At 45.0% G+C, this 26588-nt stretch overlaps 1 protein-coding gene across 1 annotated transcript; it reads right to left on the bottom strand.

Annotated features, from left to right (window-relative positions):
• Positions 1-11937: 11937 nt before the first annotated feature.
• Positions 11938-25000, bottom strand: LOC146631661 (dysbindin). Its single transcript, XM_085353843.1, has 4 exons — positions 24771-25000; positions 12777-12929; positions 12543-12686; positions 11938-12468 (listed from the first exon to the last, which is right to left on the bottom strand). The coding sequence occupies exons 1-4, from the start codon at positions 24811-24813 to the stop codon at positions 12212-12214; spliced, it is 597 nt and encodes a 198-aa protein (XP_085209969.1). The 5' UTR covers positions 24814-25000; the 3' UTR covers positions 11938-12211.
• Between the last annotated feature and the right edge of the window lie 1588 nt (positions 25001-26588).

Genomic DNA, 26588 nt, shown 5'->3' on the forward strand with positions numbered 1-26588 from the left:
TTAGCATGACCTTAAAAAGCATTGTTCATGTTCAAAAAGCATGTAGTGTGGCTGAAGGAAGGGGCCAAATTCCTTCACAGTAATGTACAAGACTCATTGAAAGTTATCACAAATGCTTGATTGGAGTTGCAGTTTCTGCCAACAGTGACTCAACCAGTTATATTTAGGGGGCAGTTACTTTTCCCACACAGGACTGACACATTTAAGTGTGGAAAAATATGCAAAACAAATTTCAACTTACTGCAGAAAGCAAATGCACACGCTTGCTTTGAGCACTGTCTCATGCATGCAGGTTCTAACAGTGCATGCATTAAAATAGTGCATCTGGGTTTTAAGACTTGTTTGTGTGAATGACAGCAGATTTCTTGCAAGAATCACATAAGTTACAGAAGTTTTCCTATAATACGCAAAGACTATACCTGTAATACAATAATCTAATAGTAAATTTTGTGTACAATGATCTAATTAACTACTCTGGGAGGAAATGATAGTAATGCAGTGTAGCAGACATACTAAAGAGACTACCAACCTTATGAGGCAGCATGAGGACAAATTAACAAATTCCCCGCGTGTGGGACTAATAAAGTTTATCTTACCTGTTATCTTATCTGAAATGAACTAGTTCATAATGCCAAAATCCTCAAACTGCACACAAAAAAATCAAGTTTATTCAGCTCTGGTCTTAAAGTTACAAAGGAAAAAAATACAGAAGAAGAAGAAATAAAAACAACTCTCTGGTGTTCTGCCTCGTGGGTGCCGTCATTGTCAGTGGATATTAGATTTCAGGTTATCTGATATATGAAGAAAGACGTAGAGTAAAGAAACCAACACTGCTGCCCCAGTGACTTGGATCAGATAAGTGGAAGATGGATGGATGGATGGATGGATGGATGGACAAAAGTATTTCTCTCCTTGTGTAGAATGGTGCATTTCAGAATCCACATGCATGGTTCCCACCGTGGGCTCCTGCAGCGACATGGCATCCGGTTTAGTTTAGTTGGATCATCATTTTGTTTCAATCGGATAATGACCCCAAACACACCTCCAGGTTGTGTAAAGGCTATTTGACCAAGAAGGAGAGTGATGGAGTGCTGTGCCAAATGGCCTGGCCTCCACAGTCACCTGACCTAAACTCAATCAGATGGTTTGGGATGAGGGTGGTTATTTCAAAGAATCTAAAATCTTTAAAATATGTTTTGAGTTATTTCAAACTTTTTTGTTTTCTACACAATTGTGTATGTGTTCATTCATAGTTTTGATGCCTTCAGTGAGAATCTACAAAGCAAATAGTCATTAAATAAAGAAAAACCATTAAGTGAGAAGGTGTGTCCAAACTTTTGAGTGGTAGTGTTTATCACAATGCTCCTATGGGGAAGCAAATGCCATTTTCCTTCCATATAAGTAGTAAGAGTGAAGAAACTGTCATGCATTAAAAAGCATAGTGGCCAATGTTTATTTCAGAGTTTTGGCGAATTCAACAGTTTGGTGTCAAAGTGCAGCCACACGGAGTCACACTGTGGTTGCAAACATCAAATGCTGCATGTATGTCAGAGATCTTTAGATGAATTGCATGCTGACCAGGGAGCACTCTGGGCTCCTTCACCAGACCAGCTGTGTAACCTTGAAGAAATGATCATAAAGTGGTGTGCTTGGCTGTCATGCATGTAGAAGCCAGTTGGTGAAACTTTGGACCCAGATCTTCCAGTGCGTCCTGAAATGAACCCTCTTCAGAAATACTGATTGCTTCCAGCTCTGAGGTGGTGTCTGAGTTCCCCTCCACTGCATAGATGTGAAGCTCATCATCCAGTGAGTCCCCTTTTTTCTCCTGGAACAATGTTAGCTTCTGTAAAAGGTGGAACATGTCAAAGGCAAATATGCCTACAGTGATTTTTTCAATAGTACAAGCTCATACATCTTTAAAAACGCAACATAGGAGATGTGACATACTTAAGACTACCAACCTGATGAAGCTGCATGTCATTAGACTCCGTAGCACAGCTCAAGTTTTGTGATTGGAGGATGCTCATATTGCCCATGTCTTCAAACTGCACACAAAAAGTTCACACATTTCTTCATCTCTGACTTCAAAGTAAAAATTACAAACACAAATGTCTGCTGTTCTACCTGATTGCTGCTGTCACAGCCAGAGGTCCAGTTTGACTGAAATTTGAAGAACACAAAGATATAGTTATTATTTTAAGATCCATTTGTAAGACATCCTCAATTCTCAGTGCGTGTTTACAACCTGGTTCCCAGTGTAGCTGGAACGGTGGGACAGGCTTTCTCTTCTTAAATTCTGATGTGGTGAGTGGATGAAGCTCTGCTTCATTTCATGTTGAAAAGGATGACAACAGTTGAACTATAGAGGATTCTGTTTATCACACTCTCAAGGGATGCTTCACAAAAGTACATGTTCCATGGAAGGATGACCTACCCTAGCTTGTGAGTTTAAGCTGTGAAAACTGCCAAAAGTCACCCTTGCTGAATGTCGTCTATTTCTCCGCCCATTCAGTGGAATATGGAAATTAGATTGATTATATTGCTCCATACAAACTGGTTTTTCGATAATAGTGGCAGGAATCTAAAGAAAAAGAAATGGTTTATTGATATTTCCCTTTAAATGGGTCATTGGCATGGTTGCAAATGTTTCTAAACAGTGACCTCGCAGTTGTCTCCTGGTGCCTCAGTGTTTGATTGGAGGAGGATTCCTCCTGAACAATCTTCAGGCTCCATAGTGATAAACTCTCTTTTGGACGAGATGCTGAGTCCCAGCAGCAGCAGAACTGTCAAAGAGTAAAATAAAACTTATACTGGGTTCTTAGAGATGTTAGCACACATATCACAGTTCTCCTACACTAAAGTAAACGGTGAGTTTCTTACACAGAAGAAGTAAAAGTGAAGAAATGATCATGAATAAAGCATAAGGGCCAGTGTTTATTTCAGATTTCTGGCGAGTTCGACAGTTTGGTGTCAAAGTGCAGCCACATGCAGTCACACTGAGGTTGTAAACTTTAAATGCGCCCTGCATGTCGGAGATCTTTAGATGAATTGTGTGTTGACCAGGGTACACACCGGGCTCCTTCACCAGACCAGCTGTGTAACCTTGAAGAAAAGATCACAAAATGATAGGATACTTTAGGAGTTCTGGCTTTTGTGCTTGTTTTTCTGTAATATGTCACTAAATACACGAAGGATGTTTCTACCATAACCAGGATTCAGTCTCCATTTTCCTTCAACATTTCCCAACAGTTCAAAAGTGAAAGGCCCTCCATAAGGGGCTTCATCTGGGTCAAAGGCCTTGATGTTGGTGGTTGTGGGGGCATCAGACACACACACATCCAGGCTGTCCACTGTTAGCTGTGGCACGTTGTCATTCTGGTCCCACACATGGATATGTAGTGTAGCTGTTCCTGTCATTGGTGGTATACCTGTCCAAGATGCAAGAAATGTAGTACAAAAAAAGCTGTTTGTGTTTTAAAAGTCAGAGTGTGTGTTTACCTTTGTCAACTGCATACACTAAGATGGTGTAGTTGCCGTTAACAACGTGTGGAGATTCTCTGTCGGGCGTCTTTATCATTGTGATGTTTCCTGTGAGGGGATCCACCGTCACCCAGCCAGCAGGATCATTTCCTACCTTGTACCTGTGGACAGATTCAGTGCACTTAGACAGAACTGAACAGCTTCAGATCAACGTTCAGTTCATGTTAATTACAATTTTTCTCAGTCAATTTGGTGCAATTATTAAAGCAGAACAGTAACTTTCACTTCTCTTATTTTTCCAGGTATTTGCAGCAACACAAGGACCATGTCAGTCCTGCAGCCCAAGACAGAAAATAAACTTTTTGTCAAAGCAGAAAAGTGACTTTAAAAAGCCCGACTCCCTCTCACACTAGTTTGTGCTAGAGACCAGCAGAGCACAGCACGTCAATGTCTGCGACAATTCTGCCTCCCTCTTGCGTAGTAGTGGGAATGTTGACTTGGGAAATAATGGACCAGGTAAAGTGAGCCCATCTTAGCGAGCCTGATCCTGGCACAGATCTGCCCAATCGCACCTTTGTTCCACCAGCTTGTAGGTCCCAGGTTTTACAAGAGTTTTATATTGAGGCAGACCTTTTGGTGGCCCACCTTAAATAAGGATGCTTGCAAATTCCTCTTATCCTGCTCGGTTTAACCCATGGTAAATCCCACTCTTAGCCTCCTGCCTCCCCACCTGCTCCCATTGCCCTTGACTGGCCACCCCTGGCCTCATATCGTGGTAGATATCATTAATGGTTTATCCCCCTCTGAGGGCAACACCAGCATTCTAACCATGATTGGTAGTCTAAAGCAGCCCACTTCATAGAACGTCTGAAACTTCCCTACACCTCTGAGACTGCACAGGTAATGGTTAACCACGTTTTCCGTCTTTATGGTTTTCCAGCTCACATTTTTTTTTGACAATGTGCCAACTTTTTTAAAGCGCTAGGGGCAAAATTCAGATAAACCTTAAGACTGCCCTCCTGTGTGTCACATCTCAAAATCCTGCGTCCTGGAGCTCTCAGGTCATTTGGGTCAAGTACGCACACAGCACGCTCACTTCCTCTGCCATGAGGCTGTTGCCATTTGAAGTGTCTTTAGGTTATCAGCTGCCTTTTTCCCCCAACACTTGGGAAGGAGATGGTGGTCCCATTCCTGATTTTTTGAGAGTTTAGATAATGACGTTTCTCATGTGAGAATTGCACCAAATTAATTGAGAAACTGTAAAACCATCCCTTACAGAAAGTCTTTTGCACGACTGGAGTCAGGATCCACAGGAGTCACTTTATCAACCCAGGTTCCAGCCGGTACGTTCTCCATCACCGCGACCTCGTTCAGGGTCACGCTGAATTTAGGAGGGTCGTTGGCATCCTCCACATCAATGGTGACTTTTACAGACTGGTTCAGCTGCACCAGAGGGATCATGGCCTTTAATGGTGTCAACTTTCCAGAGGCCTGAGGGCGTGAAGAGATGTGATTGGACAACACAGTGTCGACAATGAAAATGAATGGGCTGTTATGCACCGGCCCATTAATTCACCCATTAGCCCGAAAGTGCATCAGCCCACCGGACTAATGCCCAGGACAGCAGATTACCAGTCCAGAAACCTGTACTGAAAAAGGGTTCGTTATTCAAAGCTTGTAAACACAGTGCTCTTTGGTGGCATCTGGTGGCCAAAAGTATTGTGGCGAGCTCAGACAAGGAGGAGACGGAGGTATCGTTTGGTCTTGCTTCCCGTGAGCTAGCCAGGGAGCACAGCTGTTTATTAACGTTTGCAGAAAACACTGCCGCTAGATAACTGCTCAGCGCGGCAACAACAACAACAACAACACACAGGGCGCCCTCTGACCCCAGAAGGACACACCGTCACAGCGAGAGGGCGTCACCCGTCGCTATGGCAACATAAACAAAACATAACTGTACAAACAGAACCCTGAACAGCCCTGACCCACTACATAGCCCCCACCTAAGGGGTCAGTCGTCCCCGACGACCCCATTACCCCACACAAAGTCCTGCAAATGTCAAGGTGCCTTCTTTTGGCGCACCGGCCGGTCACGACCGGCGGGGGAAAAGTCACTCGGGTCAGAACATGGGGTGCCACCATCATCCCCTGCCCCGGCGTCTGCCGGAGCGAGTGGTCGGTATGGTGAGAGCCGGTCCCGGTGCAACACCACCATGCGCCCCGGGCCCGGAATGCGGATACGGTACACCACGTCTGTTAGCTGCTCCACGACCTCCGCCGGCCCTTGCCAGTGACTGCAGAGTTTGGGGGACACTCCTCTCTTGCGACCCGGGCAGTACACTCAAACCTTGTCGCCAGGCATGAAAACCCCCCCTCGGCACTTGATGTCGTAGGCTCTTTTCTGTCATACTCCGGCGCTGGCCTGGGCCTGGCGGGTGTAGTCATGAACCACCTGCAGCCGCTCCCTCAGCCTCCTGTAGTAGTCCATCTCTGGCCCACCATCAATCTCCGGCTCGGGGGGGGACCCGAACACCAGATCCACAGGCGTCCGGAGCTCCCGTCCAAACATCAGAACGGCAGGTGTGCACTGGCTGGACTCCTGCACCGCAGTCTGATACGACCAGAGGACCAGGGGCAGATGTCGGTCCCAGTCCCGCTGGTGGCGGCTGGTGAGAATGGCGAGCTGGGTGGCCAGCGTGCGGTTGAAGCGCTCAACCAAGCCATCGCTTTGTGGGTGGAGCGGTGTGGTTCTTGTCTTCTCCACCCCCAGTCGCCGGCAGATCTCCCCGAAGACCTTCGATTCGAAGTTACGCCCCTGGTCACTGTGGAGCTCAGCCGGGACCCCAAAACGGGCGAACATCTCCTCCACCAGCTTCTTGGCCGTCGTCGTTGCGCTCTGGTCCGGCACCGCGTAGGCCTCTGGCCACTTCGTGAAATAGTCCATAGCCACCAACACATACCGGTTCCCTGACTGTGTGACGGGGAAAGGCCCTAGGACGTCCATTCCCACTCTTTCCATTGGGGCCCCCACCAGGTACTGCTGAAGGGGGTCAGTGAAGCGTTGAGTTGGGCCCTTCTGTGCCGTGCAGGTGTCACAGCAGTGCACATGAAGTTTCACATCCCGTCGACAGCCAGCCCGATGCTGGATCTCGAAGTCATAGCCCTGAAGGACCTCCAGCCAGCGGGCCAACTGCCCTTCTGGGTGTTTGAAGTTCAGGAGCCAAGTCAGAGATGCATGGTCACTGCGCAGGAGGAACCGGCAGCCATGCAGATATGGCTGGAAGTGCCGCACCGCTAGCACTACGGCGAGCAGCTCCCGCCGGGTCACGCAGTAGTTCCTCTCGGCTCGCCCCAAGGCACGACTGAAGTACGCCACCACCCGTTCTCCAGCCTCGTCCTGCTGGGATAGGACCGCCCCGACTCCTACATTGCTAGCATCAGTGTCCACAATGAAAGGTTGCCGGGCGTCGGGGTAGGCTAGGACTGGGGCTCTGGTGAGGGCCTCCTTCAGCTGTGCAAAAGCCGCAGCACAGGCCTCCCCCCAGCCAAACAGCTATCCCTTGTCAGTCAGGCGGTGGGAGGGGGCTGGCCATCGTCGCAAACCCCTTGATGAACCGACGATAGTAGGAGGCTAGGCCCAGGAAGCTCCGCAGTTCTTGGACGTTCGAGGGAGTCGGCCAGTCCCGGACCGCAGCCACTTTTGCGGGGTCAGTGGCGACACCTCGAGCGCTGATCACATGGCCCAAGAACGTGGTCTCTCTCGCCAACAGCCGGCATTTCGCGGGGTTGAGCCGCAGCCCAGCTCGTCGGATGGCACTCAAGACCTCGCTCAGGTGAGACAGTGCACTGTCGAAGTCGCCACTGTGCACCAACAGGTCATCCAGGTACACAACGCAGTGGCTACAAGGGATATCCACGAGCACCCTCTCCATCAGCCTCTCAAACGTCGCTGGCGCATTGCAGAGCCCAAATGGCATGACCCTGAACTGCCACAGCCCCTGTCCAATGGTGAATGCAGTCTTAGGCCTTGCGTCGGGGGCTAGCTCCACCTGCCAGTAAGCGCTGCGTAGGGCGAGGGAGCTGAACCAACTGGAGCCGGTAACGTAATCTAGGGCCTCGTCGATCCGCGCCAGCGGGTACGAGTCCTTCTTGGTGACTACATTGAGACGGCGAAAGTCCACGCAGAACCTCGGGCTGCCATCCTTCTTCCCCACCAGAACCACGGGTGCCGCCCATGGGCTATTGGACGGCTCAATCACCCCAGCCGCAGCCATCTCACGGATCTTCTCTTCCGCTACCTGCCGTTTTGAGAGGGGCAGCCGGTGTGGGAGCAGACGGATGGGCTGAGCAGAGCCGGTGTCGATGGTGTGCTGGACCAGACTCGTCTGCCTACAGTCTTTGTCACTGGCGGCAAAGATGTCCACATTCTCGTCCAGGAGGCACCTCAACCGCTGGCGCTGGTCGACATTGAGGCCTACGCTGCTGCGCTGCCAAAGGTCATCAACAGCCTCGATGGTCTCGGTCGAGGGAGGTTTGTCGGGCTGAGAGGCTGAGGCTGAGGCGAGTGGAGATGACCCAGAGCCACCGGCATCCGAAATCTGCTGAGCGGCAGCTGCCCGACGCCTGTCTCATCTGGTCCCCGCTCCCTGCTTTTGGCCGCGCTGGAGGGCAAAAGTCTCTGCGCCAAGAGTGATAGCCAGCTTCGCGGTGTCGACGCAGGCCCCCGAGCGGCTCAGCAGATCCAGGCCAATGATGCACTGGTCTTGAATGTCGGCGAGCCAGAAGTCGTGCACCAGCTCTAGATCCTTCACTCGGATCCGCAACGGTTTCTTCCCCCGCATAACAGTTTTCTCCACCGTCACTGTCATCAGCTGGGTGTCTGTGGGCAACCAAACCTTTACCAGTGGCCCAGATGTTTCAGGGAGCACGCCAGGTCGTATCAGGGAAATGGTAGACCCCGTGTCCACCAGGGCCTGGCATGGCTGGTCCTCAACACAGCAGCTCAGGTAGAGTCCCTTGAGGTGCCCAACTCGGCCCACCACTGTGCATCGTCCTTGGAGGGGGGCAGGAAGCTGGAGTGGTGGTCTCCTCGCTACACTGCTCCCTCCTCGTTTCCCTGAGGCTGCGTAGTTCCGGTCTTCGGGGCTGGTGCTGGGCAGTCACGCGTCACGTGGCCAGGCTCATCACACCGGTAGCAGCGGTCGGTCGGTCGACGAGGACGCCTCAGGGGCACCGAGGGTTGCAGCTGGGACATCTCAGCGACCTCCCCCTCCCCGTCGCAGTCTGCGGCTCTGATTTGGGGGTAGTTTCGGGGGGCACCTGCTGGTTAGGTCGCGAGGTGAGCACCGGCCCGGCCCTTTCAGCCTCAAGGAGCACCTCACGGAGGGTCTGAGGCATGGCCAGGCGGACGTGTTGGCGTAGTCGCTCTGGGAAAAGTCCTCGCAGAAAAGCATGCAGGCTAAGCTCCTTACGGGCTGCTGCTGGAAACTCCGGGTAGCCACGACGAGCATACAGCAACACGTCTGTTGCAAAAGTGCCCAGGCTCTCCCCCGGTCGACGGCTCCGGTTGGTTAGCTGCTCTCTGCTCTGATCAGTGGAGTGCCGCTGCCCAAATCGCCTCTCGAGTGCCGCGGTGAGGGCCTGGAGCTCATGCTGCTCTGCCGGGGCTAGGTCAAGGAGTATCTGCAGTGCATCTCCCTCTAATGCTAGCGCTAGGTGTGTAGCAGTCTCCTCTTCGCTCCAGCCACTATGTCTGGCGGCTAGCCGCACTTGTGAGAGGTAGGGCTCTAACGGGGTTAGCCCGTTGTATTTCGGTACCTTAACTGGCGTGGTAGGCATAACTGCTCGCGGTTGGGGGCTCGGCGTGTGGGTCGACAGAGGTAGCCCATGAAGCATTGCCCTAGCATCTGTCGCGACGGGCCACCGCCGCGGTGCGCTCGCGCCATCGGGACCCGTCGGGGGACTTACATGGCCGCTCACATCCTCTCTCTTCCATCGCCAGTTTCCCAAGTGGGGAATGTTCTCCTCGACGGCTTGCTCCAGCCTCTGAATGTCTCTCTCCATTACGGCGAGGGTGAGCTATCCTACTTCTGACACCAATGTGGCGAGCTCAGACAAGGAGGAGACGGAGGTATCGTTTGGTCTTGCTTCCCGTGAGCTAGCCAGGGAGCACAGCCGTTTATTAACATTTGCAGAAAACACTGCCGCTAGATAACTGCTCAGCGCGGCAACAACAACAACAACACACAGGGCGCCCTCTGACCCCGGAAGGACACACCGAGAGGGCGTCACCTGTCGCTATGGCAACATAAACAAAACATAACTGTACAAACAGAACCCTGAACAGCCCTGACCCGCCAGTATGAAGAGCAACTTGAATCTGCAAATTAAAATGAACCGCTTTATTGTGATTGCCTACTCAAGAGAGCTTTTTTTCTTTCCTTTTTGGGGGGGTAGATACCAATAACATCTCGAGCTGATTTAATTTAGGTGAAATCAGATTAAGGTCAAGGTCACACCAAATATATATTTCAATAACAACTTACCCTCAATTTTCTACAGATTGTCTTCAAACTACACAACAACATACTAGACCTTGATTGCCATTGTGACCTTCAAATTTCCCCTTGTGGGACTAATAAAGGTATCTTATCTTATTGTTAGCACCCGAGGTCCAAGTTGACCTTGGAAAAAAAGATTTCATCATTTTTTTATTTTTTCAATATGATGTCCTACGATGTCACAATAATAACAGACTGTCATCATATTATAATAATAAAAGCAGGCTGACATCAGCATGTTGTATTAAAAAACATCATAAACATCAAAGTTTGAGTATACGACGTCTTTCAGGGGAGTTGCATTCTCCGAGTGCTCGGTTTGTTGTTGTTGTTTTTGTTATTAATATACTGCCCTACACTGTGTTAATACTGTATACAATTTAATCACCCACCTGTGAGGTCGAATCAAAAAACTATATGGAAGAGAGCCCCAGTAACTCTCACTCTTCGCTCTCACAGTCCACGCCTCACTCAGGTGTTTACATCTGTGTTGCAGACAGAGATCTACTGAGGAAAGAGACAAAGCTGAATTCTGACTTTTCCCCTCCCTCTGTATTTGGGGACATGGCTCAGCACTTGACTTTGATTAGAAGACCAGACTGACCAACCTGTGCACCGCCTGGATTGACTACAAGAAAACCTTTGACTCAGTGCCTCACTCTGGTCTAATGACCCAGACCAGAGAGGAACGCTGAATGTTTAATTAATCAATTACAAGACCCTTTTCTTAATATGTCAGGAATACTGAACATTTTACAAATGAGTAGATATATTTCCTCTTTGGTTGATATCCTTACTTTGAGCACTGTCTGATGCATGTAAAGATTATACCAGTGCACCTAACTGACTCCATGTGGGTTTTAAGACTTTGTGTGAGCGGCAGAAGATTTCTTGCAAATCTCACAAAAGATTTCCTTATAATAATATAGAAAAAGCTTACTCTTGTAAACTAAAAGTAGATTTTGGGTAAAAAGATCTGGTGTTCTTCCTGGTGGGTGCTGTCATACTCAATGAATATCAGAGGATTCCAGCTTATGCATATGCAACCTGGTTCCCAGAGTTTCCTGTATTGGAGAGATTTTCCCTTCTGAATTCCTCATGAGTGGATGCTGTGAAATACAATGACAGCGCAACAGGTTTTGTCATCATATTGCTTGAAAGGAATGCTTTCACAAATGTATGTGCTCCACAGAACAATGACCCAGAGGCACGCCTCCACTGAGACCAGGTCTGATGGGGCACTGGTGAACAGTAGATGTATCAGGCCACTGCTGGATTTTTTTCCCCATATTTCTTCAGGACAACCTTTTGATACTGTTCATCAGCTGTAGATAGAGTTTTAGGCCTGCCACTTCATTTTTCCTCCAGTTGTCTGTTTTTTGTAACGAACACATTGCACACCATTTCAAGACATACAAAATTTGGGAATGTCAAAATAAAATTTTATGTCTGTAAAACTATTAAGTTTGGCATTTTTCATAGGAAATTTTTCATAGAAACAAAGTGTCTAAAGATGTGTTTTAAAATGGGTTCTCTGCTGAGTTGTCTGTTATTTGTAGGCACAACATTCCTCTGAAAATGTTCTATTACAAGGACTGGACTGAAAATGGGTGAAAAAAAATAAATGAATAAACCAAAGAACAACAAAAAAAAAAAAGAATATGAGTGGTGGCTCGAGACTTTTGCACAAAATGTTAGGCCCAGGAAGCGAAACAACCAGACGGAAGCACTGTTTGATACTTAGTTACAAGCACACAAAAGGTTTTTTTCTCTCTTCCTTTATTGTTAAAACTTTTAATTTGTTGTGAGAGGACAAAGTTTTGACTTCAATACCAGAACTTTAAAAAACATTACCAAATGAACACAGGTCATACTTTATCCAAATATTTTTGTTTCTGTTATTGCTTTACTTCCCTGCTTTGTGTTAATACTGTACAAATTTAATCAGCCATCTGTGAGGTTAAAAAGAAAAGTCTCCATCTTTACAGTTAATAGTCCCAACAACCCTAAGCTTAACTGATCAAACAGGAAGGTTGTAAATAGTGATCAAAGATAGTTATATGGAAGAAAGACCCAAACGTCTGTTTCAATAACTCAAGTCAAAGTCCGCTCTTCACTCAGGTGTTAACATCTGTGTTGCAGGCAGAGATCTACTAAGGAGAGGGTGTAATCTATGAAGACGAAGCTGAATTCGGACTTTTCCCCTCCTCTGTCTTTGCGGACATGGCTCTGCGCTTGACTGTATTGGTGTGCGTTTCCTCGCTGTCTGACCCAACAACAGGAGTGTCTTCCCCGTTGACATTCATGGTCTGGCTGTCAGAGGAAGAATTTGAAGATGTGGAGGACATGCGGGACTTGGCGTCAAGACTTTCAAGGACATGTCGAAACAGTCCATTACTGATTGCTTCCTCATTGTGGTTGTTATTTCCTAGGACGTCAGAGAAAAACACTGTTAGCGATGCAGCTGTGCCGCTGTGCATTTATTAAGGTTCTGTTCTTTACCTGGCAGCGGGGAAGTCAGCATTCCTTCTTCTCCTACGGAACTGAAAAAGACATCCAAACCCTCCTGGTCAGAGATGTCAATCAGCTCCATTTGATCCAACAAGTCCACATTCACCTCCATAGAAGAGATGCTGCCAATAGGAGCTGCAGTAAGAAGAGAAACAACAGTATGAAAATACTATTGTGCATTTATATGGCACATTTTCATGCATAAACACCAACAGTTCAACTCACGTCTTCTGTAATCTTTGATACAAAGGTGTGCCGAGGAAAGGTAGACGTCCACATCGTGCTGGAAGACCTCCTCAAAGAAACGCTGTCTCTCTCTCAGCTTGAGCTGCTGTGCTGCGTCCACATCTGGGAGCCGCTGACTGCGCTCGCTCTCCGCTGGCAATCACAAGAGAAGAAGAGGAACTCAGACACCAGCTCAGCTGAAGTTTTCACCGCATCCCTGGATTTATAGAGCGCTTTTCTACTCTCCCAGAGCATTCAAAGCACTTTATACAACACGCCCATTCATACAATGATACAAACACTATTTCTATGCAGAAGTGCTTTCTATCTAACATTCATACACATTCATACTTCAATGGATGAATCAGAGAGCAACTTGTGGTTAGCATCTTGCCCAAAGATATTTGGCATGCAGATTCAAACCACCAACCTTCCAATTAGTAGACCAGCTCCACCTCCTGAGCTACAGCCACCTGTCATTTGGAGGCTGGGCCAGTTGAGGCCTCCACCACAGCAGGGTGGAGTTCACAAACTAGTTCTTTCACTCTGATGGTGCATGTGGTGGTCAGTAAGACCATCTCAAGCTAAGGATTGTTTAGCTTGAGAGCCATTATACATGTACTCAGGGGTCAATGTTGGTAGCCAGTAGGTGGAGACATTAATCCACACGTGAACTGTGAAGCAGAAGGATTTCTGTCTTTCAACTTTCAATAGTTAGATTATCTGTTACAAAGGTACAAGAAACCCCAATGAAAGTAACTATACAATAAAAAACTATACAATTAATCTGTGCTGATTGGAAAGGGAAGAAATTAGCAGAATTTTTCATTACCTCCTGTTTAAGATTTTATGTCTCAGATTACACACCTTAATTCTAAGATTTATTCATGAAAATGAAGAAATTAAGAATGTGAAACTAGTATGAATGTTGTTCATAAGGAAAGAATGATGCAAAATAGATCTCCCATATATAATCTGTATAATGTCTGTAGTTCTGTTTTAAGTTAATGGTGCAAGAACAACACCGGTTTAAGCTTTGTGCTTCACACAGTCACTAAAAGGTGGCAGAGCTGCTATACATGTGGAGAGGCCTGGGATCAAACAGTCAACATACTCTGAGCCAAAGTCCAATACTCAAACATGTCTCATTTGAATAAAGATGTGCTTTTTATATACCATTTTTAGCATGCTAACTGTATCTACTTTAGCAGAAACTTTATTTATGTTCTTTTAGATGAATCGTATATTACAGCCAAATGAAAATCTAAAAGTACAGCAAACTAGATTCTGTTTAAAGCAGTGATTCATATCATTTTATCAGTTTCTGTTATAAAGAAAAAAAAAATCAAAGTGGCAGCCCTACTCTTTGATCAAACTAAGTTTAGAAGCAAGCTGTGGAACATTTGAAATCCTTTATCAACTTTATTAACTTGATATTTACTAGTCAAATGTAAGCAGAAGCCCTTAAGTAGCTTCAGTTTATCATCATAGCCCACCAACCTGATGTAATGTTAAAGTGATTGCTACTATAGCTATCTATTTCTGTATAAAGATCTATATCTCTCTATATATAGAGTTTTTAGTTTTTTTAGTATGTAATATATCTAAAGCTGTCAGGAGGAGGAGGGGCGAAAACCCTGGAAGGAAGGAAGGAAGGAAGGAAGGAAGGAAGGAAACAAGGAAGAAAGAAAGGAAGGAATAGTGTAAGTATCAGAACGCATGACTTCGAAGGAAAAAATATATTAGACAAAAAAAAAAAAAAAAAAAAAAAAAAGCTGAAATGAGCGTGTAGAGGCGTGTAGATATCTTGGTTGTGTCTAAGTAATCGATCACTATATACTATACTATATACACTATATACTGTAACAGAAAAACAGACCAAAAATGTTCGATGCTTAGTAAAGACTCTGGATTCGTGATTCCTTGTAAGCTTTTACTGTGTAGCTGAGCAGACGTCACATCCAAGCAGCTTGACTCCAGGGGTGGAGACCTGGTGCTGTGTTAGACATTTTTTACTGTGTGGATGCGCAGTGCGCTATTCACTTAGAACCGGTATTGGAAACCCCCATTATTCAACAACACTAGTCAGATATTCTACAAACAAAACAAAACAAAAAAAAATGCAGAGGCAATTAAGATGAAAGTCATTTAGCATTTCTAAACACCAGGAAAGAGCTGGATGAGACGATGGACACCGGTCACATGTTTGGATGCTAAATATGCATTTGGAGCCAACAGAAGACTGAGGGGAACATTTCACCTGGCCACAGATACTTATGAGATTGTTACTCCTTTCCCTCCTACTAGACTCAGAGAGAAAAGATGAAAGCATGTGTTCTACGTGTCATCACTTACTCTCAGCGTGCATACAGTAGTATGTTGTAATCATTAGAGCAGTGTCTGAATTTTGAGGAGCTCTTACAACTTGCAGGCAGGGGATTGAGCTAATTGGATGAGGCTTTCAAGCCATGTCCAAACTGGAAGTAATGTGAAGATTAGCTGGTCTTTGTTGAGATCAGCAGTCACAGCAGCTCTATAATTACACAGGCAAGTGATGGAGAACAGAAAGACAATGTTCTCAGGATGTTTACCAGGAAAAGGGGTAAAAAAAAAAAAATTTTAAAAAAATCTTTCTCTGGCAATGTGAGGAGACTATCTTTGCCAAAAATGTCCTCATTATGAACGATAAAGACTTGTTGCATAATCACTTTAAATCCCCAAACTGCAGCACAAGCCTAAAAGCAGCAACAGGTTGCCTTCTTTGGAGTGCTGTCTCAGCGCAGTGCCCCCCATGAGTCACATCTGTGGTGGCAGAACGACACGAGCCTGTCACTGCAGCTCGTCTCTGGCCCTCTTTGATAGAGTCCCTCCTGGGTACAGTGGCCGGGCTTGGCTTTGGGATCAGACAGGCAGACAGCTTTGGAAAACAGGAAGAAGACCATTCAAACCGCAGAGTGATGCTGACAGCACCTACGGTGTGTGGGTGTAGACACAGAACCCAGAAATAAAGAAAGGACTCTCCACAGCCTGAAAAAATTTCTAACCAAACTGGCAACAGAAAGCTAACAACATTAGCACAGGTGTTTGGAACGAGCATTCATCTCATTTTTACTTTTACATCAAGAGATCAGTTAAGTTTTTATGCCTTATTAATGTTTTTCAGAAGGTGAGAATTTGTTCAAACATCCAAAACCCCACTGACCAAGAGCCTGACGTGAGAAGGAGAACCCAATGACTTTGGAAAGTTCATCCAGGGCCAGTAAACAATAATGATCATTCTGGTGATCCGCAACCCTGAATTGGACAGGTGAAAAAGAATGTATGGGCATTATTTTTATTATTATAGTTAGTACAGCTGGTACAGACACGACACCTCTTTCCTGAAGCTTTCAAAACTTTTTTTTTTCACATCGGCGCATCAGTCACTCTTGCAGCGTTTTGCCTTTCCAGCATTTCTGTCTTCATAGAGACGTTTGAGGTCGTGGGTCTGTGATGCTCTCTTCGCACTGCACTGTTGCACAATCAGGAATGCCTTTGTCCTCAGAGCCTTAAGGAAAGCAAAGGGAGCTGAGCTGACGAAGCAAGATGTCTGTCACAATTAGGCACTGCTTGTCTGATATGTGTGTGTGTAAAAAGAGACCCTTATTTAATGTGACCGGCTGAGGACATCATGTGGGATGAAACACTTGATTTGTGCTGGCTGAACGATAATGAGAGCTTACAGAAAATAAACAGCATCTTTGGAGGCTGGGACAAAATTTCACTTTCCATGACAGGCAACAGGTTTAAGCAAACTGCCTATCCTGGAGGTTTTTTTCCTACTCTGTTAAGCACTGATTGATCACAGCATTGATTGTTTCTACTTAAAGGCTGAGGCACATGGAGAGCTAAAGGTTAGCTACAGATGTATATCCCCACATTGATTTTGCTTCACTCCTCCTGGTTCTTTTTCCTGCTGGGTAACCTTGATCAGTGGGCTTCGGTAGCCGCAGATGACCTAGTGACCTCTGCAAATACTCACACAGGGAAATCCTCGAAAGAAAACCATGGCCATGGTGTCCAGGTTACATATCAAGTCTAATTCATCAATTCATTCACAAGCAAGTATTTAGTTTCATATGCGGGAGGAAATAATTATTTGTTCTCTAATTTTTATGGTAGTTTTATTTTAATGGAGAGAGACAGAATATCAACATAAACATTTAGGGGGGGAAAAGAGAAACAAACCAAAACACATTATATAACAGCTATAAATTAATTTGCATGTCATCGAGTGAAATATGTATTAGAGCCACACCCTTTATAGAAACTCTCCAAATTCTTTCAGTTTCTTGGCTGCAGAAACTGAAAGAAAGCTTCAGCTCCCTCCACAGATTCTCTACAGGACTGAGGTTTGAAGACTGGCTAGACCACTACATGACTTTAATGTGATTCGTCTTTAGCAATTGTTGGCTTGGTGGATCACTGTCATGCTGAAAGACCCATCTTCAGTGTTCTAGCTGAGAGAAAGAGCTTCTCATCCAAGATTTTATAGCAGGTGGCTGCATCCATCGGCCCCTCAATACAATGAAGTTGTCTTGTACCCTTATTAGAAAAACAGCCCCAGAGCATAATGTTCCCACCTCTACTCTGCATTTCTCTTCATGCAAACACAGCAAGTCGAGATCATTAACAAGCTCCTCCTGTAGTTTTGATCCACCACCTTCCTCATGAATATGATCACCCTGTGTGGTAAGATCTTGCATAGATCGCCAGACCAAGTATGCTTGATGGTGATTTTAGATTCCTTCAATTTCCAAATGATCCAAATGATGAAGAAACGTACAAATTCAGTACGGGATCAATTAATTACTTCTCCCTCTGTACCACAATATGTTTGAAGTTCCTGCTGCTGAATGAGGCAACATGCATTAAACTGTCATTTATTTCCTTTTCTCATCCTTTGGTGGCATTTCTGATTTTTTTCTGCCTATTTTGATCTCTTCTTTGCTCCTTCCTCCTATCTTACTGTATGGCTTTTTTAAAATCCTGTTCTATCTCAATTTCTTTCTTTAAGCCATACTATTACTTTAAGAATTCGGTTCAGTTTTCCTTTCTCCATCGTTGTCCAGTATACCATTCTTTCTGTTTCTCTCCTCATGTCTCTCCCCTCTGTCCTTCCAGTCACCCCCCTCCTTCCTTCCTGTCAGTGCCCTGGGACTTGAGGAAGAAAAGGTCATAGACCAGGGCTCAAGACCAGCTGGGCATGCAGAATGACTGGAACAGACAGAAAGATGAAGAAAGAGGGAGCGTGCTGGACATGTCCGTGTACTGCTCTGGCTTCCCACATAAACACAAACTCAGATCCTCCGCTCAGGCGGCAGTGGGAGAAAGAGTCCATTCAAATTCAGACAAAAGCAGCAATGTAAGAGAATGGGGCGGGCCTGTACTCCTTAGACATGATTCCACTTACAGGAAATCACTTTAGAAATTAGGCTAATTCATCTTATAAAGCCAATGAAAAACTGTCATCAGAAAGCTAGGAAAAAAAGATGCAACTGTAAGGACTCAAGTACCTGCATAAAGTTTTTTTAGACTTCCGAGGAAAAAAATGTGTTATAATATCCTAATGAAGCAGACTCAACAAAACACATCCAGCAGATATTCATTCTAGAGTATGTTCTACTCGACAAACTGAACAAAACAGGGCACTATGCATAAAGAAAAAAGAAAATCGGGTCAATCTTTGTATCTATTTAGCATCTGCATGCCACGTGCCTCGTTCCCCTGTGATGTTCTCAAGGACAGGACTTTGTAATGGCAGTTTACTGCACAAATAGTAGAGGCAACACATTGATCTGGAGGCTAAATGAAGGGATAGGAGGGTTCGCTGTCGCCTGGAGGCTGCCATTAGCCCATCACTGTTCTAAATGAAAATGTGAGCTCACAGGCAGGGGAAGGTCAGAGCAGAGGAAACAGGCCTCCCGAGACAATCCAGTTGTAGGAGCAGCACGAGCTACAACTTTTCAGTAAACAGCAGCTAAACAGAAAGCAGGAGAGAACCACATTTTCCTCTTCTGCTTTGATTATAGGGCAGTTTGCCAAACACTTGGATTGATTCCATTCAGCCAAGCCGAGGCTTTTTTTCTGAGAAGCGTTTTCCTTTTACAAACAGCTTGTAATATTGCCATTTAAATGGCTCTAGCAGTGGTACCTACCCTCAGCCCTCTGGCTCCTTAAATGAAAGTAGCAGACTGCAGTAGAAAAGCAAAAGAATTCAAATAACAGCTCTTGGCTCCGTTTCTGCCTCCCTCAAACACACTGTGCAATTGTAGTTTATCTACAAACGAGAGGGGTGACGACCATGTACTTCTAAACCGTGGGACAGATGTGAGGTAACACTTGTTTGGTCTGAGGCAACACTTAAAGACTGGCTGCCTTTTCCACCCAGACACACTTTAGCTTATCAGAGGAGAGAGATTTTATTTCACATGGACCGGTTCCCGACTGCGACAAGAGAGAAAGAGCGAGGGAGCAGAAGCAGAGGATGTAAACACATAAAGAAGGCAGAAAGCGAGAGGGAGAAAAGGTCAGGGAGGCTGAAAGGCTAAAACTGAGAAGTGGGCTGTCTAAAGAAAAATGTGTTATATGATGGAAAGGGGTAGATAAAAGTAAGTTAAAGCAAGAGTTCGGTTTGTAGAGATGAAGAGACACAGGAAGTAATAGCTGGGCTCATTAGTTGTTATTTTTACTGATAGTCTCTTCCGACAGAGCAGTAATCTTAACAGCATCAGTGGGTTGTTCACAGTGCAGAGCTGGTCATTAGTGGATCAGTGTCTGTGGTAATTAATGGTGACTCAGTGGCTGGCTACAGGTAGATTTACCCTAACAGTGAGAGCAGTGAAGCAGTCTGAAATTACAACACAAGTATACAACTAACATTAAAAACATCTCGTTGTGCTTCTTCTTATCCTGATCAGAGCATACTGGTGGTCCCAGCAAAGTGTGAATCGCTGCGGTTTATGAAAACATTGCACTTTCCTTCCAAAAGTGCCTTGAACTGAAGTGGAACAACAACCAAAATGGAGAACAACAACACGGAGGCTGTGCAGTGTCTGCTTTACCTCTCAAATTATTTTGGGTTTTTCACACGGTTTTCTTTTTCCTCCTACAAGAAAGTGACATTTATTAGACTCCAGATGCAAGAGCAGTGAATTATTTATAAGTGTTGTTGATGTGTGTTTGCATGTCTGCTGGGTGCATGAGTGTGTCTTCATCCCAGGACAAAACAGTGTCCAGCACCATCCACCAACAATGACATCAGTGTTAACCCTCTCCTTCCTTCCCCTTTTTTGTAAACCCACAATAGGACTGTTTGTAGGTCAGTGCCCTGACCCACTGCCCTCCATACGTCCACCAGCAGACTGCCGCGAGTTCTGATCGACACAATGGGCTTCAGCGGATGACAAAGTACTGATGTACCCAGAACATTTACAAATCCTCTTATTCAAAATCACTCTTGATGAACAACACAGTGTTCAATTACTTAACCCAACCAGTCAATAATGCACAAATCTCTGTTGAGTGCAGCGGCAAATTACACGGTCTTACACTGAAGTAAACAGTATTAATGAGTTTGTTCCGCTTGTTAGAGGCAAAGTGTATGTAGAGTGACTGTCAACAGCCTGAATCAGGGCACGGCAACATAGCTGAGCTCAGAAAACAGACACTTTTAAAAAATCTGATAATTAAATCTGTAGGCACGCTCTGAAATATTTTGGGTACATCATCATCGTCATCCTGAACTCTTTTTCTGTCTTTATTAAAACATTGAGCGACGCTTCTTCTTTCAGTCACCTTAACACTACTCTCTTTTCTTCTTGTAAAGTCTCACCGCCTCTCCTCATTTTTGTGAGGAAGGTTTGAAGCAATTTTCATCTCAGCCGGGAGAATTGTAAGAATGTTTGGTTAAACCAAACAGTCTCTCAGACACGGCTCGTCTGTTTGTTGAGACTCAGACAGGGTGGCCTGCAGTTTCTGTATAAACTATGAAAAAAGTCAGTGCGGCGTTATCTTGATGTACTGAGCACCAACTGCTGTACGGATCCAATCATTGCCTTTTTTGCACACTTGTTAAAGAATTCATGCAAGTTTTCTCACTATTTTAGTATTTAAGCTTTAACCCTTTGCAGACAAAAGCTGCACAAAAGGCATTCACGCAAGTGCTGATTTACATCATGTAGACTTTTGGCTCCTTTATCTGGAGCCTGGAAAGGAAACAGCTTTGGAGAGATTTCCTGGTCTACTGCACTTCAACCAAGCCGTGGGTGACATCTCCCACCAGCTTTGGGAAATCTTACCCAGGACATGGGAAGAACCAGACACTCATCTCACAGAAGTGATAGCCTGAAAACCACTGCCGTCCAGAACCACTGACACTGACTGAGGGCGCATGTTGGGAGCCAAATATTTTTTAAATAGGTCTCATCTGTCGTTACATAGTATTATTTAAGAAATGGCACTTGAAGAGCTGAAAGCGATATCACACTTGAGGTCTTCTGTTGTCCTTACTGTCAGCACCGCTCTGATTATCTTTGGCATGAGGCCGAACACCAACACTGACAGCTATACTGATGCTCACTAATGCCAATAATTAATCAGCAAATCACATGACAGAAAGTCAAAGCATTTAGGCGTACGGACATGGTCAGGAGGATCTGCTCAAGTTTAAGCAACAGACTGGGAAGAAAAGATGATTCAAGCTACTTTGAATATGGTTACGAGATATACGAGATGGGCTTGTCTGACTGCTTCAAAAACGCCTGGGATTTTACAGAGCATATTCCAAAAAGGAAAAATAATCGTTAGAACTGACGCTGTCTGATGGCAATTTTGTGGTTTGGTGGAATGGGAGAAACACGTCACAGAGGTGTCGTCCTATTGTGCCTTGTCTTTTTATATATCAATGACTAAGTCCAATATTCACAGTGTTTTTGCTCTGTACTTGGAGTCCACCACCATATTTTAGTGATTAACACACACTTAACACGTGAAAGATCCCGTGTTTGAGACCAGGAGGAGGTACAAATCCCCGGGGGGGGGGGGTTTGCATCGGAAACACCATCTGGTGTAAAAAGCTGCCAAATCAAAACATGTGGCTCCATCGGCCCCTTGTGAATAGAAAAGAAAAGCAGCAATTTGGAATCCACCACCTATCGGAGGAAACATCTCATTCTTCAGATGCTAAAATCTTAGCTGACATCCAGTAGCAAATGTTGTCATTTGAGGCAGCGCAGTTAGCAAACAGTCAGTGTTTAAAGCAAGGATAAGGACTGAGCGATTCATTTATTTTATGCTGTGGTTCTTAATTTGTGGATTAAACAGTCAATAGAATGTCAGGAAACTACAAAAACATGGCCATTACACAGTAAACCATTAGGGAAATTCAAACTCAGTTTTGTGTTCAATCTCTCAGTCTGGTATGGTAACCAGTCTGGTTTGGCAAACAGGAACAAACTGAACAGGAGTGTCAGACCGGCCGGAAAAAAAATCACTGGTCGACAACAAACTTCGTTAGATAAGCTGTATCATCATGCCATCTTAAGGAAAGCTCAGTCTTTGTTGCTGACCGAAAACACCCCCTTTGTTTTTTAACTAATGTCCTCAGGATGACATCAGGATGCCTCTCGCTAGCAAAAAGGTGCACAAAGGATCAAGTGTGCCAAAAGCAATTAGCACTGTATACTGAATAATCTGATGCTGTAATGTTTTCTATAGTTGTACATCAGCTTTATATATGGATATGTAAGAATGTGGGCTGATAACTACTAATAACTAGCTTGGCTAATCTAACCAGTGGGCCTGGGGGCTGAACCAAAGCAGTGATGTGAATGTCACCTTCTCTGTGTGATATTTTCTGAGAACCATCTCATACCATAAAAGGCCATCAGATCCACTTTAATTTTCTTTTGGTGTGAATTTGTTTTCTCTCAGTGACAAACTGTTGCTGTTGTTGTGTGAGTGGCTCTGAACCCTGGAGGGATACACAAAATGCTGTTGAGCTGAAAAGTAAGGAGATGGATTTGTTGGAGAACTAATTAACGGCGCTGGTCTGTATCCTCAGGGCTACGGGGCTTACGCTAAATTACTGGGAACCGTTCAGACATCCGTGTTTTGTATAATCACGCGCTAACACTCAAAAACATTCAATTAGCTTAAAGCACCGACATGCCAAGAAGCATTGTTTGCAGCAGAATAATCAGTGTATTCGCAACATGAGAGCTCTTCTCACATTAGTGAGCAATGAGTCTTATTTGAGAATAATAACACGGTATTACGAGTGCCTCGCTTTGTAGCGTCTGAATCTTGAAAAAAGGAAACGCTCTTATTGGTGCATTAGCCTCGATTTATCAGTGCGATCCAGACTTAAGCAATAATTAAACCAAACTCAAGTCAGTTTGGTCCCAGTGACCTACGAGAGCAGCCAGCAGAAAGTTATTATTAAACCCATTTATGTGGACATAGATTCTGAAGTGTGAAATAAGGTGATTCTAGGGCCACGGCTATAAAGTGTGTCAGTGAGTTCTGCTACTACACGGGAATAGACAGAGAGCATTTCCCTATAGACTCACCAGCTGGTCATTATGAAACGCTATCACAGAGATGTGTAAACATGTCCCAATCTCAATTCCATCACTCTAGGCAGGTTAGCATCCCCAGCCATATACGTGATATTCAACAGTGCTCTCATACGTAAACATTTAATTGTAGCTGTCAACAATTTTCTGCATAATAGAGGTTGTTCAGTGTAGTGCCACTTTCCCTTCTAGCTTAGATGCTAAGCTCCATTAGATAGCAGGGCAGCAAAGCAGAGACAGGTGTGCGTACTGTTTGAATCCCTCAGAGAGTAAACAATTAATGAAACACACAGTACATGATAAGGATTTCGTTTTTACTCCTCTAATTTGCTTATTAAAGAGCATCAACCTCCTCCATCTTATCTGGGTCGTGCCCAAGGGGACCGAGCTATGAAACATGGAGTATAGAAACAATTTCCTTTTTCAGCCTCCACATTTCTGTCTGCAGCATGCTCTCAACAGCTGGTCAATCCCTCACTTCACAGCACAACCCACAAAAAAAAAAAGAAAAAGAAAAATCAGAATGTGATAAAGCGGGGCCGGGTCAGAGCAACAGATGGGAGACGTGTTCTCTGGAGTTACGGCCCTGATCCTTTTTAGCCTCGTGAAATCACTGATCTCTTTGGGACTAATTCAATTTCGGATCCTATCTGGGTTGGTGTGTCCGTGAAACAAGCTGCAGACTCTGTGGCAGTGAGTCAACTCTGATGAGATCTGCAGGCGCAATCCCATTAGAAATAAGAGATCTTTGTCCGGGGCTGTGTGGTGGCCCCAATCCAAGGCTGCCTCAGTGTGTGTGTGTGTGTGTGTTTGTGTGTGGGAATGCATCCCTGTTCTTGTGCATAGAGAGTGCGACCTATTCTTTTGGTATTAGTGGACCATTACTCAGGGTGATGATTCAACATTCCTGACTGATTTTTGGCTGGCACAGCACTTGGACAAGTCACTTCGGACAGCATCACAACAGCAGATACTTAACCCATAGCCAGACCTATCCCACAAGCTTTCCTATTATATCTGACACACACACACACACACACACACACACACACACACACACACACACACACAATGGTAAGAGAGCTCTAAATCAATTTATGATGATACTTTAATTTCTTATTTACAAATCTAGATTAAAAGATGGACTTTTGAAGACCTGGCGGCACATCACATAACCAACAAATCTGGGAAAAGCACAAGAGACAAGCAAGCCTACCAAATATGGAGAGGAACCCTTTTTTCTCTCATGCCCTGCATTTTTGTATCTAAAAATAAAAAAAACGTGTTACTGGAGCAAACCTCTGGTCAAAATATTACCACCTGACCTGAAAGCTGATGTTCTGCAAAGAATAAGAGAATAAATAATTAAAGCACTTACAGGGTAGGCGTTTGTTGTGCAGGTTGGCTGACGAGGAGCTCATGTTAACTGGAAAGTTGTCAGAAACAGGTTGAGGCGCTGAGGATGACGGGTATGCGGTGGCTGGTCAGCCTTGTGACAGTTCAGCACAGAGCCAGGGGAGCATCTCCCACCTCTTCAGTTCTCACTCAGACTGCTCCGAAGTGACTGATGCGGGACTGCTGCCACCCTGCCGCTCACTTCCTCCTTCCTCCCCCAGTGGACTCTGAGAACCACTTGGACGAGATCAAGACAGCGGCTTTGTTAGGACGACCAGCTGACCAATGACAGGGCGGAAGGAGGAGCTGGCAGAGACGGAGAGAGCGAGGAGGCTTATTGAGAAGCGGGAAGGAGGGATTTTTATGTAACGGAGTGGAAAATACCGAGGAGAGACAGGCTCATGCCTTTTGTTATTTTTGGTCCTCTTACACCCCCTCCCTCCCCCTCGCCTCCTCCCTGTCTGCCTCTTGTTCCCTGTCGCGCTTTTATTTTATTTTATTTATTTATTTAAACCTGACTGCTTCACCTTAAGAGTCAGAGGGAGAGTTACAAAAAGTTCCTTAATAACTGTTTTTATGGACAAATTCAACGCTTTAGAAAGAATATTTTGTTCTCTATCAGTAATACTTTTTAAACTTAATAATGATGATAATTATGAGGATGATAATAATAAAAAGAAGAATGGTGATGATAATAATAATTATAGTTTTCAAGTGGCAAAAAAAGGACAGGTAGCAGTGTGAGAGAAAACCATCACCCAGCACTATGTCTGATCGTTTGTGTGTCCTGAGCACCGTCTAGTGGCCAAGAGGCGTCAGTTCCATGTTCTCTAAGCAGGACTTGCTGATTATACAATATTTGCATGCAGAGGCTTCGAGCAGCATTACATCACTGCCTCCCCCCCCCCCCCCCCCCCCTCTCTTTTTTTTTCCAAAACACAGCATCGCACTTGAAAGTGGCTTTTAAACAGTGTCTGGTTTCAGATGCAAGCAGGAAAAGATACTGATGTGAGTCATTGCAAGAATCTGTACAACAAGAATCAGCACAATAGAAGCCGACTTGCTGATCATCCACAGAAAGCAAACAAACAAACGAGAACATTATCAAAAGAAAAAATATATAAACATATGTCTGGTCTGCATAGGTAGATAACAAACAGATATATTTAAACAAAAACAAAAAAAGATATTTCAGTCATGTGTGACTCGTGCAAAGGCATGACATTTGTGAAAACTGCAAACCTCTAACTCCCTGTGCACAAGCATGGAAACTTTCACTACTGAAAGTCACACTTGGTGCCTGTGCCAAGCGCTAAACTGAAACTGTAAATACAAGCTGTAGATGTAGCAGTTGGGAAGTAGTGGGAGTCATTGGCGATTTCTATCAATAAAAACATTTCTTTTCTAAATGTCAGTGGTTGTGGTGGTTTAGCCTGAATATGCTGGTTGTGGCAAAGGTATGCAATGCAATCGCTTAACATGCTGTGAACTTTCTCTTTGTGTGTGCGTATGTGCGTACACCAGTGGATTACAAAAAAAAAGAAGAAGAAAAATCAAAAGAGAGGCAGATACAGAAAGCTAGAGTGGGCAGAGGAAGCATGATGTGACTCAAAGTAAGAAATCCTCTTCACCACAAACTGAATTACGCGTAGGCTTTCCCATGACTGGGGGTTCACCTGCTGAGGCCCTGCAAAAAAATAAAATACAATCAGTAGCTGGGACCCAGGCTGCTGTGTTGCTGAGGCAGCCGTACATCAAAAGCCGTGTCCTCTTTCTTGTGTTTTAAAGTCAGATGAGAAAG

Source organism: Diplotaxodon limnothrissa, linkage group LG5 (genome assembly GCF_057381915.1).
Source record: "Diplotaxodon limnothrissa isolate DT_005_m linkage group LG5, D_limnothrissa_male_GT1.1, whole genome shotgun sequence".
Lineage (NCBI taxonomy): Eukaryota > Metazoa > Chordata > Actinopteri > Cichliformes > Cichlidae > Diplotaxodon > Diplotaxodon limnothrissa.

Excerpts from the sequence above, each read along its gene's own strand:
- LOC146631661 (XM_085353843.1), bottom strand. The coding sequence starts at position 24,813 with ATGAGCTCCTCGTCAGCCAACCTGCACAACAAACGCCTACCCT. Across the intron at positions 12,930-24,770 it reads GCACAACAAACGCCTACCCT|CGGAGAGCGAGCGCAGTCAG; the intron begins GTAAGTGCTTTA and ends TGTGATTGCCAG. Across the intron at positions 12,469-12,542 it reads GCTGACTTCCCCGCTGCCAG|GAAATAACAACCACAATGAG; the intron begins GTAAAGAACAGA and ends CTGACGTCCTAG.